This window comes from Rhinolophus sinicus, chromosome 3 (assembly GCF_057876585.1).
Source record: "Rhinolophus sinicus isolate RSI-liver-muscle chromosome 3, RSI-T2T, whole genome shotgun sequence".
Lineage (NCBI taxonomy): Eukaryota > Metazoa > Chordata > Mammalia > Chiroptera > Rhinolophidae > Rhinolophus > Rhinolophus sinicus.
Genome location: NC_142503.1, coordinates 99,091,129 through 99,105,394, shown reverse-complemented (window position 1 = coordinate 99,105,394; position 14,266 = coordinate 99,091,129). Strand labels below are relative to the sequence as shown.

At 46.6% G+C, this 14,266-nt stretch overlaps 1 protein-coding gene across 3 annotated transcripts in view; it reads left to right on the top strand.

Annotated features, from left to right (window-relative positions):
- TMEM248 (transmembrane protein 248) overlaps positions 1-8,909 on the top strand; it is a 29,013-nt gene extending 20,104 nt beyond the window's left edge. For all 3 annotated transcript variants that reach the window (XM_074328481.2, XM_074328480.2, XM_074328479.2), the window contains 5 exons: positions 1,214-1,499; positions 2,842-2,992; positions 4,023-4,206; positions 5,560-5,703; positions 6,274-8,909. In XM_074328481.2, coding sequence (XP_074184582.1) covers positions 1,214-1,499; positions 2,842-2,992; positions 4,023-4,206; positions 5,560-5,703; positions 6,274-6,294 — 786 coding nt within the window. In that variant the 3' untranslated portion in view covers positions 6,295-8,909. The remainder of the gene's footprint in view (positions 1-1,213; positions 1,500-2,841; positions 2,993-4,022; positions 4,207-5,559; positions 5,704-6,273) is intronic.
- The last annotated feature ends 5,357 nt before the right edge of the window (positions 8,910-14,266 follow it).

The window sequence follows — 14,266 nt, the reverse complement described above, 5'->3', positions numbered from 1 at the left end:
CAAGGAGCCTCTACCCGCGGGGGAGCTGGGGGATCTGGGGGCTGTGAATCAGAAAACATATTCCCGGTTCTGCTTTCAACTACGGAACTGGAGTCTGTAATTTGCTCTGGGCCCCAATTTCCTTGTGTTTGGAATATGAAGGGATGAGACTATTTTCCTGACCCTTATTTTCAGCCCTAATGTTCCTGAATAGTCTGCTGAGGTTGTAGGTGTTGGGAAATGTAATGTGACAACGTCCAGCTGCAGTCTTACTAAATGCCATATCTGATGGACTGACTCTGGAGAAGCAGGCTTGCTTGGCTGAGAGGGGGTTGCTCAGATGGCATTTAATGAATGCCGGTAGAAGTGTAACTAGAAGTGTGACTTACATTGTTTTCACATTTCGCAACTTTTTGTAGAGGAATGTTGCTTGGGAGAAAGAAGGTGTATGTAACAGCCTAGGTTAGGTTTTGTTGTTGCTCTTTCAGCATGAATTCATCTTTGGGTTTCTGCTAAAATTAAAATAAATGCTGGTGGGTACTTTACAATGTTTTATCAGTTTAACCCATGACATAATAAGCTGTGTGTCTTTTTAAAACTGTTTATGATTTAAACTATCCCTTCAGGGTGTAGATATTAAGAGAAGTCTGAAAACATCCTTCTCCCTTTTGAAATTGTTCCTGTTCTGGGGTGGCATCCAAGTCCACGACAGGGGAGGAAGTCCCATGAGTATTGGTACACTCCAGTGAGGAAGCAAGGTGTATGGAATTGACCTTTTGAGGAATTATTTTGAGGTAGCCTTATTTTAAGAAAATAATCGCAACTGCTAAATGAATTTGGATTAATGCTTTTAATGTTTTACTACTTTTGTTCAAGCTTTCTTTTCAAGTTTGAGTCTGAGCCTAAGTCATTTTCTATAAGTAAAATAATGCTGTTTTGTATTTTTTTCATATTTTCTTGAATAGGTTGGTTTAATCCCACAGTTTATTTAATATCTCACACCAGTGAAGAGTTCGTATGTTATATTATGAGTATGAGAGTGGTTGGAAAACTACACTATTATGCTACTGCAAAAGGCTGATGGCTGCATTGTCATTGTTGTTCTAAGTGACTGACTCTCAGTGTGGTGTCTCCACGATGGTGAGATGCCGCCTGGAGGGTCATTGCCGTGGACCACCAGTAGCACGCTTTCATACTGCTCACACTTGTTTCTCTCTGTTTCATGTTCCTGAAGGATTGGAATACTTTCCTGCTGCGGTTTAATGACTTGGACTTGTGTGTGTCAGAGAATGAAACGCTAAAGCACCTCACAAATGACACCACGTCTCCAGAAAGCACAATGACCAGTGGGCAGACCAGAGTGTTCACCCAGTCCCCACAGGTCCTGGAGGAGTCAGGCCCCGTTAACATCTCAGTTGCAATCACCCTGACCCTGGACCCACTCAGACCCTTTGGAGGCTACTCTCGGAACGTCACGCATCTGTACTCGACCATCTTAGGGCATCAGATTGGACTTTCAGGTATGTGAGTGTTAGCCATTTTCCTTTCAGACTTTCTCAGGCAACAACTATTACAAGAGAGAATATTATCAGTGTACGGTTTTATTCATCAGACTTTTTATTTTTGCATGTCTCTCCTGTTTTGTTGAGATAGAACTAGAGGAAATCAAGAAGGAACTATTTATACTACACATTAAATAAAGTGCTTGGTACACAGTAGTCTTTCAATAAAAAGCCTATAAGAATGAGAAGTGGAAGAAACTATAAGGCCTATTTCTGGTCTTAATATTTATGAGCACACAGACAAATCTATTCCGGTTTATCATGTTGGAGATTGAAAGACATACCACAAATACTGCTATTAGTCCACAAATGTTTGAATGTCTGCCATTAGCCCAGCTCTATGCTAGCTGCTGGAACGAACTAGAAAAAGCCTAAGATCTGATCTCTTCCCTTTGGCATTTTGGGATTATAGAAGACAGAGGATAACATGAGTGAGCACTTATAGTGGTTCTTGGCATAAGGCAAATGCTATATAAGTGCTTGTTAAATAGTAATAAAAATGAATACCTGTAAAACACTGAGCACAGCCCTCTGACCAGTGCTCCACCGATGACAGACCTGTGAGTCAGGACAAAGCAGAGAAAGTGGACGCTAGGCTAATCAGGGAAGGCTTCACTCTGGAGGCCTGGCCTTAGAAGAGTAGTCTTTGGTTCTTTGGTTACCAAGAGTCTTTAACGTTCTTAAAGAACGTGGGAGCACCTGCCAACATCCTCCTTGCTGTTGCAGGTGAGTGCTGTTCCCATGGAACGAAAGTAAGGGCAATTTCTGGATTTTCCATGTTGTGAGTGGACCTTCTCTTCTGCTGTGGTGTTGGAATACCATGGTTTTCATTTAAGCTTCGTTGCTTATTGGTCCCATGACCTTTCTTAAGTCTGTTATATGTCAGAGGGAGCAGGAACACCTCTTTGGTCATATTCGTGGGGCAGTGGTACATTTATTTAAGTGAAGGGATAAATATAAAAGCAGTTTGGAAATGGGAAGAGTGCTGTGCAGATGCTGAAACAGTGGTGAGAATAACTTGCATAGCCCCCAGCTTCCCGACTGGGGCACTGCCTGGGCCCTTGCTTGCTGTCCCCAGCCCTGGCTGGAAGTGGTCCGTCTCCATTTGCCGTTGGGTTGCTGCCCGCTGAGCAGGCCTCAGAGTCCAGCTCCAAACACTGTTGTTCCTGAAATCCCACCTTGGCAGGAGTCCTGCTTATGTGGGCTAATATGGGACTTCAGGATTCATTCAAATCCCAGAGAATAATAAACACGTGGATTCTTGTCTTTCTTTACCACAAAAACCATTTCTATTCCACAGGCAGGGAAGCCCACGAGGAGGTAAACATCACCTTCACCCTGCCCACAGCTTGGAGCGCGGACGACTGTGCCCTTCATGGTCACTGCGAGCAGGTGGTGTTCACAGCCTGCATGACCCTCACAGCCAACCCTGGCGTGTTCCCTGTCACCGTGTAAGTGCTGTCCCAAGCCTGGGGGCACGTGCGAAGCCCTGCTGCCCATGACTATGCCTGGGCTGCTACAGGCAATTCTCAGGGTGGCCTGCATGGCATTCCCTGCCCCGGCCCTAAGGGATGCGGTAGGTTTAATTTGGAAGTCTGAGGTAGAGCTCCTGTGTGTAGTAACAGAGAGGAGTTCCTCAGAGGCTGGTCGTGTTGCCTGTGTAGGCTGCCTCTCCTGCTGTAGAAGAAGCGCGTCATAGAGCAGGTAAGGAGCAGCAGCGCCTGTGACCATGAACCGGAATTAAGGCTCCGAAAGAGAAAGGTTTTGTTCATCTCCATTATTCAGAGTTGGTTTTTAAATTGAGAGCATAAATCAAACCTCATTTTCCGTGAAACGGCTGCTGTCTCTGAAACTTCTGCTTTGTATTTTCTGAGCAACTGGTCAATGCTACTGCTTTGCCTTCAAGGGTTTTTTTTTTGTCTTTCCTTTTTCTGTAAAGGAGACAATGATCTATAAACACACAAAATACATAAGATGTAGCCTGTTTTAAAAACCCCATGGTGAATCCTGTTTTAGTAAGAGTAATGGTCCTGGTGTTTATCTATTTTAGACATTAAGAGGTTTGTAGGACGAGATCAGATTAAGTTAAACATTATTTGCTGCTGGTTGTAATATCCGATGGGGAAGTTTGTGTGTCAGACTTATGCTGTGACTAAGAATTTAGACAATTTGAGGAAATGGGCTGAAAGGAGCAGGTTCCTCTCGGGCCCTATCATATGAGAGAGGGACCATGGGTTGAATTCTGAAGCCAAAAGTCTTAACACCCTAATCTGCTAAATGTCGAATGCTTATTTCTTATTCTGTTATATGTTTGTTAAATTTAAAAAAAGATGTCTGTACTGAAAACATAGTGGTGTTTATCTCAAAGTAACATGTATGGTTCTCCTTTCCACACGTGTGGCTGTGGTCAGTGTTGGGCCAGGGGCTGTGGGGAAGACGGTGTCTCAGGCCATCGTGCATGTCTTTCCCCTTCCCCTGCAGACAGCCACCACACTGTGTTCCTGACACGTACAGCAACGCCACGCTCTGGTACAAGATCTTCACGACTGCCCGAGATGCCAACACAAAATATGCTCAAGACTACAACCCTTTCTGGTGTTACAAGGGGGCCATTGGAAAAGTCTATCATGCTTTAAATCCCAAGCTCACAGTCATTGTTCCAGATGTAAGTGAGAAAAGTTGTGTGTGTGTGTGTGTGTCTGTCTCTCTGTGTCTCCAGGAGCTGCTGGACTAGGTCCTGCTGACACGCGTGGCTTAGCTTGCCCTGCTATCTTAGATTTCTAGCTGAGTTGGGAGATTGGGTGGACTGGTGCCGATTTGGGAAACTCTGCTCGTCCTTTGTTTTCTGCTTTGAGCCACTGTTGTGTGCCTGACCCACAGGGGTTACAAGAGATGCCATACAGGCTCATCCCTGCACACAGCCACTCAGAAGGATAGCTGGGTGTTGTTGGTGTGAGTGGTAAGCGGTTTGGAATTTGGGAAGGTAGAAGGAATCAGAAAGAGCTTGATCTCTGGATGGATACTGAGCTCTGAAAAGGATTTTACTTCAGGAGGAAAGGGGAGGAAACCATCATCTAGACTTGTGGGTGGCGTGCTAGTTTAGCTTCCTGCTTACACGTTTATAGACTACACTGATTTTTTATAAATGCCCTTTTCTTCCTGTCAGTATATGTTAGGTAGATTTCTTTTCTTTGTGCCTGCTCCTTTTCTCTTTCCTTATGTCTCATTTTTACCAGTTTGTAGAAGTTGGTAGGCCAGGAGCCTGCAGCGGAGATAGGTTGGATGGTGGGCAGGGGCTAGATTCTAGAAAGTCCTTTGTCCTTCACCGAGGCATCTAGATCTTGTCCTCAGAGAAGGCAGCCACTGCCTGCATGGGCCTGTGGGGGATTTGTAAAGCACTGTTAGTAAGACTGGCGTGCCCACCAGAGGTATCTAAATGGGAGGGCCTGGAAGTGTGGAAAGGAGAAAGAGTGGGAGCAGGGTCAGGATCTAGCAGCTAGCAGGGGCTGGCAGTGGATCGCATGTGGGAGATCAAAGACGTGGTCAGCCAGGGACTTGCGAACGTGGGGAAGGGCAGAGGAAGGAAGCCTCTCTGGAGAGCGGCGACAGACACAGGCCCTCCTGGTGCGGGAGCAGCAAGGGCTTAGGAACACAGGCCATCAGCCATGCACCCTGAGGGCATTTAGAGCAGGAGGACAGAGGAAAGGGGGCTGTCAAAGGCTCTGGGTCTCTGGGGCTTTCTCAGGAGGAGACTGGGGTGGTGGTGTGGTATTCCGGCAGTGTGGGGTACAGGAGCCAGGGCGAGGACTGCTCTGGGAAGGGTCTGGTCTCAGGAACACCACCTCCTCACTTAATGACATCCAGCTTTAGTAGTTTGGAAGATAATAGGAGAAGCCTGTTCCAGTGTAAGAATTAAAGTTGAGGCAAGTTGGGGGTTGTGAGCCCTGTTTCCAGAAACCCACCATAAAATCTTTCAGTAACTCAGTACAGATGTTTCTGGTTTATTCTCTTTATTTAGGATGATCGTTCATTAATAAATTTGCATCTCATGCACACCAGTTACTTCCTCTTCGTGATGGTGATAACAATGTTTTGCTACGCGGTTATCAAGGGCAGACCCAGCAAATTGCGTCAGAACAGTCCTGAATTTTGTTCGGAGAAGGTGAGCTTTGGTGGGGTCTGGCCCCGCATTTGGCTGTGGTCCGTGTGTAGACCATCTCAGTTATTCCTTATTGCCTTGCCTGTGGGTGGCAGCTTTCCTCCAGAGAAACTGGTTCTTGTCTTTTTACTAGAAGTAGTCTACCCTCAGCCTAAATTATGGTGTTGGGTTTTCAACCATATATCCAAGCCTTAGCTATGAGCGGTACTGACTGGGAATTGCCCCCAACCCCCAAACCCCCAACCTCCAGAAAGCAGAGCGGCTGCCCTGGACAGCTGCGTCCCTTCCACTTCCATCCGCTTGAGAAGTTAGAACACTGATCCGTTAGGATATCTGAACAGTTAACTCTTGAGCTCAGCATAAAGATTCTATTAGATCTTCTACTAGATTGGCTGCTTCTGGCAGGAGACGTAGTAGATTTCTCTTCATTCCCTCCTAGGTGGGATTTTGTTCTCGGGGTTTTCATTCCCCTGCTGGTCAGATGCATGTGTGGCTCCTGGTCTTGGGTGGGGCTGGCGGGGCTGAGCGCCCGAGTGTGCTGTGTGACTAGATGCTTGTCCTGCTCTCTTCTAGGTGGCTTTGGCTGATGCCTAATCCCACAACTGCCCATTTTCTGTGAGAGACTGAGCAAGCTGTTATCATCGCCTGCTGATGCCAGCCTGGGCCTGGACACTCTGTGAATACATTATCTTGCAATGTTGGGTTATTCCAGCCAAAGACATTTCAAGTGCCTGTAACTGATTTGTATATATTTATAAAAACCTATTCAGAAATTGATCCAGTGATGCATGTGCTTCGCCCTGGGTGCAGCCCGAACCTGCAGCCTCCTGTGGACCTGGCGAGATGACGCCAATGATCCCTCATCTCCCTGCGTTGCAGTGGGCCATGCTGTTTACCAAGGTCACGGGCGTCTCATTGCTGGTAGGGTGAGGTTTGCTTTGGTTCGAGACAGCTTGCACCTTTGACATGACAGTGCATTCATTTCCCAAGCCACCAGTTCATCTTGTGGATTTTGTGTGTTTGGCTTAATAATCACAGTAACAACAATAATACCTTTTCTCTGTTTTGCTTGCAAGGAAACATACCTATCTTTCTAAGTTTTCTTTGTTTTCCTTTGGAAAAAAATAGTCACATTTTAATACTATTCTGGTTAGGACAGGCTTGTGCTTTCATCTTATGTAAAAAGTTAAATATTTAAGATTCACCTACATGGTCAAAGATCGAAGTTTCATTTTCCATGTGGATGGTGAGGAGCCTGGTCTTGTGGAGCTGGGTTGGCACAGAAAGTTCCGTCTTTTTCTCCTCTGTTGTCCCTTCCCTCCATTCTAAAAGTTAAAGCACCTTCCTCACTCACAAGGGCTTAAAAAGTAAGTAAATGTCTCTAGAGTAAAAATTAGCTGTTTCATTTTCTAGAATGCAAATGACAATGTGGAAAGAGAATGATGATTTTTGATCTAAGAGTTACGAAAGGATTTCATCCCTTGAAGAGGGAGTAGTTTTTCTTTCTTCCTCCCTTCCTTTTTTCTTGCATTTATTTCTATGCAGTTAATATGTCTTCAGAAGGAAAATGGCAACTCGTAGATCAGTAATGTTATAAAAACGATGCCTGTGAAATCTGAATGAAAGCAATTCTGATTTGCCATGTATAAGGGAAACCCAGAGCATCTCTTTCCTGTGACATTTTGGTGATCTAGTTCTGTTACCCCATTTTCCTCCTAATCCATCTTCATTAAAAAAAAAAGAAGATTGTGCGTTATGTTTTCTAGTCCTTTCTTGTTACTTGTATTCCTGCTGATTTTCTTACTAGCTCTTTGCCTTAAAATGCATGTCATTAATGACTTCTGTGGTCTTACAAGCAGTGTTATAGCTGAAGGGCAAGTGAAGCCTTGGACACGACTGACTGTCGGCGCTCCTTTCCTTAGCCCCAGGTCTGGGCAGTCTGGTCTGAACGCGAGGCAGTCCTGCAGTCTGAAATACAGACCGGCCTAGAACATTTCATCCCAGGCATTCTTGAATGGAAAACAATTGTAGGCTTTTACTGAAGATTGTTAAAATAACCGCCGTAGTAACTTGATATGTTAATATATATCTTTTCCTTTCAGTACATTTCAGGCGCAGTAATCATAATGTCTGTCCAGTTATGTGTATGCCGTGAGTTGCTTACATGATGCATGGCTAGCTTGGTAATTTAGTTTTTTCTTTGGATACTTCGAGACTCTTATGAGATGAGATTGAAAAAGCTGCTTGGCTTGGCCTTTAGAAACATCAGTATCATTGAGACCAACAGACTGAAGGTTAAGCTGCTACTGAATAATGAATTAAAAAATCCCGATGAGTGGAGTGTAGGGAGAGATTTGTAACTGGCAGAGTAAGGAGAAAGACAGGTTGAAAAAGTCACGTTCACTGGTTTGTTTAATCCAGCTTGTTGCTAATAGTAATTACCCTTGTTTTAATGATAGGGAATGGCTAGAACTATAGCCAGGGGAAGGATACCGTTAGGCATGAGGAAAGGAAGTGCCAAAAATGCTTGGCCAGTAGGACTTGTCCTAAGGCCAGGACACACACTTTAAAACCCAGCATTTACCCCAGCAGGTCATTCTCAGAGGTGGAAATGTGGGTCAGTCAGGTGTGTGAAGGAAGGCCGGGCAGAGGGGAGGCCATGGACTGGGCAAAGATGTCTAGTGACGGCAGACACTCCCCTGGCTTTCAGGAAGCCCAAGGACCTGCTGCTGTGGGGGTACTACAGACAAAGGCTGGTCCTCTGCAGTGCCACAGATAGGGTCTGTGTGCCATGGAGGGGTGGCCCCTCACGGGAGCACTGCTCACCCTCAGGCGTCATGGACTGGGGGCCCAACAAAAGGCCAGCACCTTACTGTTGGAGTGTTGTTTCAGATCATATTGATCTCTTTCCCTCTTCCTTTTGTGCTGTCACTGTGTCACTTGAATCAGTTGTGATTCTCTTTGTAAGTTTTTCTCACCATCAGGAATCTGCTATTTCTGTTGCATCATCTTTGGCAGTCTGTAGGGAATCAGGTCCCGGTTTGCAGCCCTGCTGTAGGCACCGTGAGTTACGAGGCCAGGGGGTCCATTTCACCTACCTTGCTGCATGATGGTCAGTAGCTGATCTGTTACGGCATTCACTCCCAGGTTAATTTTCTGTGTTTGAAGTATGTGTATATGTGCTTTACAGAATAAAACATCCGAATTTATTTGCTGTGTCTCTTTGCTCCTGTCCGACGGGCATTTTCTAAGGGAAGAACAAGTGTGATAAGTAATTGGGGTTATTTCGCAAGCTGACCTTTCACAGTGTTACCTGTTATCAGGGTGAGGGCTGGTCTCACCAGGCATGTGGGTCTTCTCCCTGAGAGCACAAAACCTCTTGTAGTATATTAGACCAACAAGGGCTCATGGACCTGACCCACGTATTGCCCAGAAGAGGTAAGTGATACAGACCAGCAGACCCATCTGAGTAGGTATGGAAGTGTGAGAACAGCCTTCTCCGTTACACAAACCCTGCGTGTGCACTGGCCTGAGTTGCCAGCAGCAGTTTCCGCGCTGGCTCTGCCATCTGACGGAGCCCCTGCGTGTGTTGGGCTTCGTTTGCCTGACACTGCATCCTCCACAGTTACTGGTAAAAGAAAGGCACGTTCACTAACATGAATTCTTCCCTTTTCCAATGGGCAGAGACTCTGTAGACCTCCCCTCACTTCCCAGCAGGTGACAGGGTCGTAGAGGTCCGTCTTGGTATTCTGTGGGACAGGCCAGCGCTGAACGGGACACCTCCACAGGCCCGTTTCTATCTGTGTCCCCTTTTGCTGCCTTCTCTCTAAGGGGCTGAACACTGTACCGCAGCACTTGCCACCATCACCGCTGTCTCCTGGTGCTCAGACGGGTGGTGTCTCATCTCCCGCACAGTGCAGGAGCCCTGCAGAGCAAGAGCTCACATCTCTGCACAGTAACCCCGACACGCACCAAGTCCCTAGGTAAGGCTTTTAAATGGTGGAATTCTCCTGGTGGGCGCACTGGGCCTGGAGTTCCTGACGCAGACCAGCGAGCACAGAAAAGGCAGGAGGAATACACAGACCCGGCACACGGGTCCAGCAGGGGCATCATGGACTTACTTGCCATCTCGAATCCACTTTTCTCTGCCCACTTGTGAGAGCCCTTTTCACCTCTGAAGACCCCAGACTCCTTATACCACGCTAGTTGATGATGGGAGAACTAGAGTGGTTTGACTTTGCAAGAATACGTGGCAGGTCAGTGGTGCTATGTCCAAGGCAATGAAGGGGGTTGAATTCTGCCTTTGATGGTATTCAGCCCCTTTCCTCTCAACACTGGCTCACTCAGTAACAGATATTCCTGGGGCTCCTCAGGTGCCATCCTTGTTCTGGTAGGAGCAGAGCAGTGCTCAGAAATGCCCTCGTGGCACTTCTAGTCGGGGAGACAGGCCATGAACATGGAAATTATTTATGATCTGTTGGCAGATAGTGACAAGGTGAAGAGGGGTTACCAGGAGAGAGACTGATGGTTGTGATGCCTCAGTCGGGTACCCGCAGAAGGCATCTTGGAAGAGCTGCAACTTGAAGGCGCACGCAGCAGGCGGTGTCCTGGACTGGTCATGGCACACAGGGCGGTGGCCCTGACTGCACTCGGCCCCGCGTAGTGCCGGCTGGAGGGTGGCCGTCCTGCAGGGACTGGTCTCCCCAGCTGAGGACAAGACTTCTTCAGGCTGCAGTCACAGTGGCCCCATGGGTGGCCTGTGGAGGCTGTGTGGGGGACGCACCACTACCCGATCCAGGAAGGGGGTTCTCAGAACTGAGGCAGCTCAGCCCCTACGAGCCCCATGCCAACTCCTACAGGTCAGAACCCTGAGGGGCTTACCCTTTTTATGTCTCAGTCCTCATCTGTAAAACAATGCAGTGAGAATGCAGCTAGTTAATTAACACCAAGTGCTTAGAACAGTGTCTGGCACTCTAATGTTGAATTATAACGCAGTGGTGAGGGAAGGTGTCCGAGAGGCTAAAAGATCGTGCTGGTTCCCTTCTGTTGGATGAGAACTAAAGCAGTCTCCTCCAACTTTAGTCTGTTAGTGGTGGTGTTTCCTCTGCCACGGGTTCATGCTGTTTGCTGAGTGTATGAGAGCTGGTGCTTGAAAGAATGTGTACTTCACAAATTTCAGGAGATGGTAATTGCCCTCACTGCACATGATGCACACTGAGAGTTTAAAATTTTAGTCTCCTGTTAAACTCTTCTATTGACCTCTAAATTCATTGCATGGTCAACTAATGGCAGGCAGCCTGCATTTTCAAAAACACTGATGTAGATCATTCATGAGAACACTTACAGCTGAGAGATTTCTGAGTCTAAGCTCCAGAATTCGTGCTATCAAGAATTAGTTTTGTCATTTTGAGCAAGGTACAATATCTCCAGTCCTAGACATCTAGAGGCTAGACATCTTGAAATCACCTTCATTTTAAAGATGAAGAACCCGTCAATCTAAAAAAAAAAACGCAAAAAACAAAAAAACCCCAGATACTCCTGGTTAAAATCTTTGTCTTTGAATGCATTCTCGGCCCGACAGTCCGTCATGCCCCTGCCCCTTCAGCAGCCAGGCTCTCAGATCTCAGATCACATCTTGGATCTGGAAATCCCTCTCGAAGGTGCCTGACTCTTGATCCTTCTGTCCCTCTCCTTCAACTGAACCTGGCATCTACCTTGCCCCATGTCCATGACCTCGTGACTGGTTCACATGCCTCATCTATGGAGAAGCTGGATAATCCATCCGCCTCTCCTTGGCCCAGGGTTTCCCGCTTGGGCACATGTGATGGGCCCTGTGGTGGTCTGCTACCTGGAGTGGGACCCTCCGTTTCTCTCTGGTCCAGGGCACCCCTTCCAGGTTCCAGCTGCTTTCCTGCTCCAGCACTGCCTAGGTGCCGCTACTGTGGGGCAACTGCAGGCCACCGGTGGGCACACTGAAGAGCAGAATCAATCAAGGTCACACTCAGTGTTAGGGTCCCTTTGGCCTTCTCTAGCTTGGACTCAATCTTGTCAGTCCCACCCTCCTCTTTTTATAAATTTTACTATCCTGAAAAGAGAGGTAACATCATCTACCAAGACATAATTTTTAAAAATACAGGACTAACTAAAATACAAAGAATAAAGGGAAAGCAACATAATAAACCCGTGTATTTCAATAAGTAAAGGCCTGGGCATGGCTGCCTGGAAGTGATGACGATGGGAGTAGAGGCTTGGACCAACGGGAGGATTGCTGTGAGTGGGACAGCTCTACCAGCAGTGTGACAGGTGAGGTGTTGAATGGGCCACTTAGACTCCTGCCACAGCGCTACTGGAGATGATATTTTTGTTAAGTTTCCCAACAAGACAAAGTACACTCTTCCCTCAGTTTAGTTGCGTTCCTAGAAAATAGTGTTTGTGTAATAAATATTTGTGAAAAGTAACGTTAGGTTCTAGGCTCAAATGATTATAAGGATTTTCCACCTCTGTGAATGTTTGATAACCCACTGGGAACCATATAAAATGTGACAAGTCTATGGCTGTTTGGCATCTGCATCCATGGAGGGTCCCTCATTATTGTGATGACAAAAAACATCTACATTTCCAGTGTGGGACAGCTCTTGGGGGTCACTTGGTGGAGATAGAACCAGAGCTGACCCCACAAGGCTTGTCTGTTGTCCTACGCATGCCCTCCCTACTTTGGTTCCTAAAAAATTAAAGGTTAATGGTACAGTTTCAGCAGCGGTCCGCTCCACTGTACAAATCAAACTGCATGAAATGCTATTTCTCATATCTTCTCTGATGGGACACATAGAGGGCTAAGAGGTCTCCCTCATCTGCAGTCCATGGACCACCAATGATAAAGTGGGTGGGTGCCTTGGGTTGGGGGAGAGGAGTGATGTCAGAAGCTGCAGGGAGCAGCCTTCTGGTCCTCCAAATTGAGCCCTGAAGCTGCACACCTGTCTGGAGCCTGAAGTGGAGAGTGTTTGGGACTTGCCAGCCCCATGGCAGAGTCCTGGCTAGCACAGCAGCATGGGTACTGACATGGGATCCCAATACAACAGTACCGCAGAGACCAGCAGAATTTCATCCCACACCTCTAGTGGTAATGAATTTTAGTGGATGTAAATTTGCTTAGACTATTATATACATGCCCTACTATATTACTCTATTATGTACCTAATACATTTACATAAAAATAGAAACATGAAATACAAGTTTAAAATACCTTGGCAATTGTAGTGGCATCACAGTATCATTAGCTAGTATCTCAAGCCATGTAAAGGGATACAGCGAGGTTCATCACAGAATTTGTCAATTTACATTTCAAACCATGGTGTTGTTAACTTGGCATTATTTTATTTTTTTTTTTTATTTTTATTTATTTTTTTTTTTTTTAAAGATTTTATTGGGGGAAGGGGAACAGGACTTTATTGGGGAGCAATGGTCAAATTGTTGTCCTTTCAGTCTTAGTTGTGGAGGGTTCTGTTCAGCTTCAAGTTGTTGTTCTTTGAGTCTTAGTTGTGGAGGGCGCAGCTCAGCTCCAGGTCCAGTTGCCGTTGCTAGTTGCAGGGGGCACAGCCCACCATCCCTTGCGGGAGTCGAACCGGCAACCTTGTGGTTGAGAGGACAGGCTCCAACCAACTGAGCCATTCGGGAGCTCAGCGGCAGCTCAGCTCAAGGTGCCATGTTCAATTTTAGTTGCAGGGGGCGCTGCCCACCATCCCTTGCGGGACTCGAGGAATTGAACTGGCAACCTTGTGGTTGAGAGCCTGCGCTCCAACCAACAACTGAGCCATCCGGGAGGCAGCTCAGCTCAAGGTGCCGTGTTCAATCTTAGTTGCAGGGGGCAGAGCCCACCATCCCTTGCGGGACTCGAGGAATTGAACTGGCAACCTTGTGGTTGAGAACCCACTGGCCCATGTGGGAATCGAACCGGCAGCCTTCGGAGTTAGGAGCACGGAGCTCTAACCGCTTGAGCCACCGGGCCGGCCCCCAACTTGGCATTATTTTATACATGACTTATTGTCAGATCTGATTAAAGCATCATTGTATTTACCTCCTAAAGGGACTGAAGACCTAGGAGGAGGAGGAGAAGGGATTGGCTCTGCCATTATCTTGTCCTTTGCTTGTACTTGAGTATTATTTCCAGTTAGTGATTTATTTGAAGGAATCTTTTTTTTTTTTTTTTAAAACCCATTTGTCCATGTTGTGGGGGTTGATTTAAAACTAGTTAAGTCCTGACTTCCCTTAATAGTGTCCACCCAGTGCAGTACCTCTTGATTGGCTGAAAGTGGATGACAGCATGAGGGTGCTCCCTCAAGGTGACTTGTATGTTGTCCATTTAAGTGTTAACACTACAATAAGTAAATCCAATTGCATCTCAAATAATAGCAGCTAAGATGTATCAGGTGTCTATCAGAACAGGCCCTGTTCTAAGCACTGCTCAGACTGACTTGACTAATCCTGCTAACAGCTCTGCAACCATACCAGGTAGGAGGCAGAGAGGGAAAAAGGGAGTAGGGAAACAGTCTAGAAACACAAGCCATAG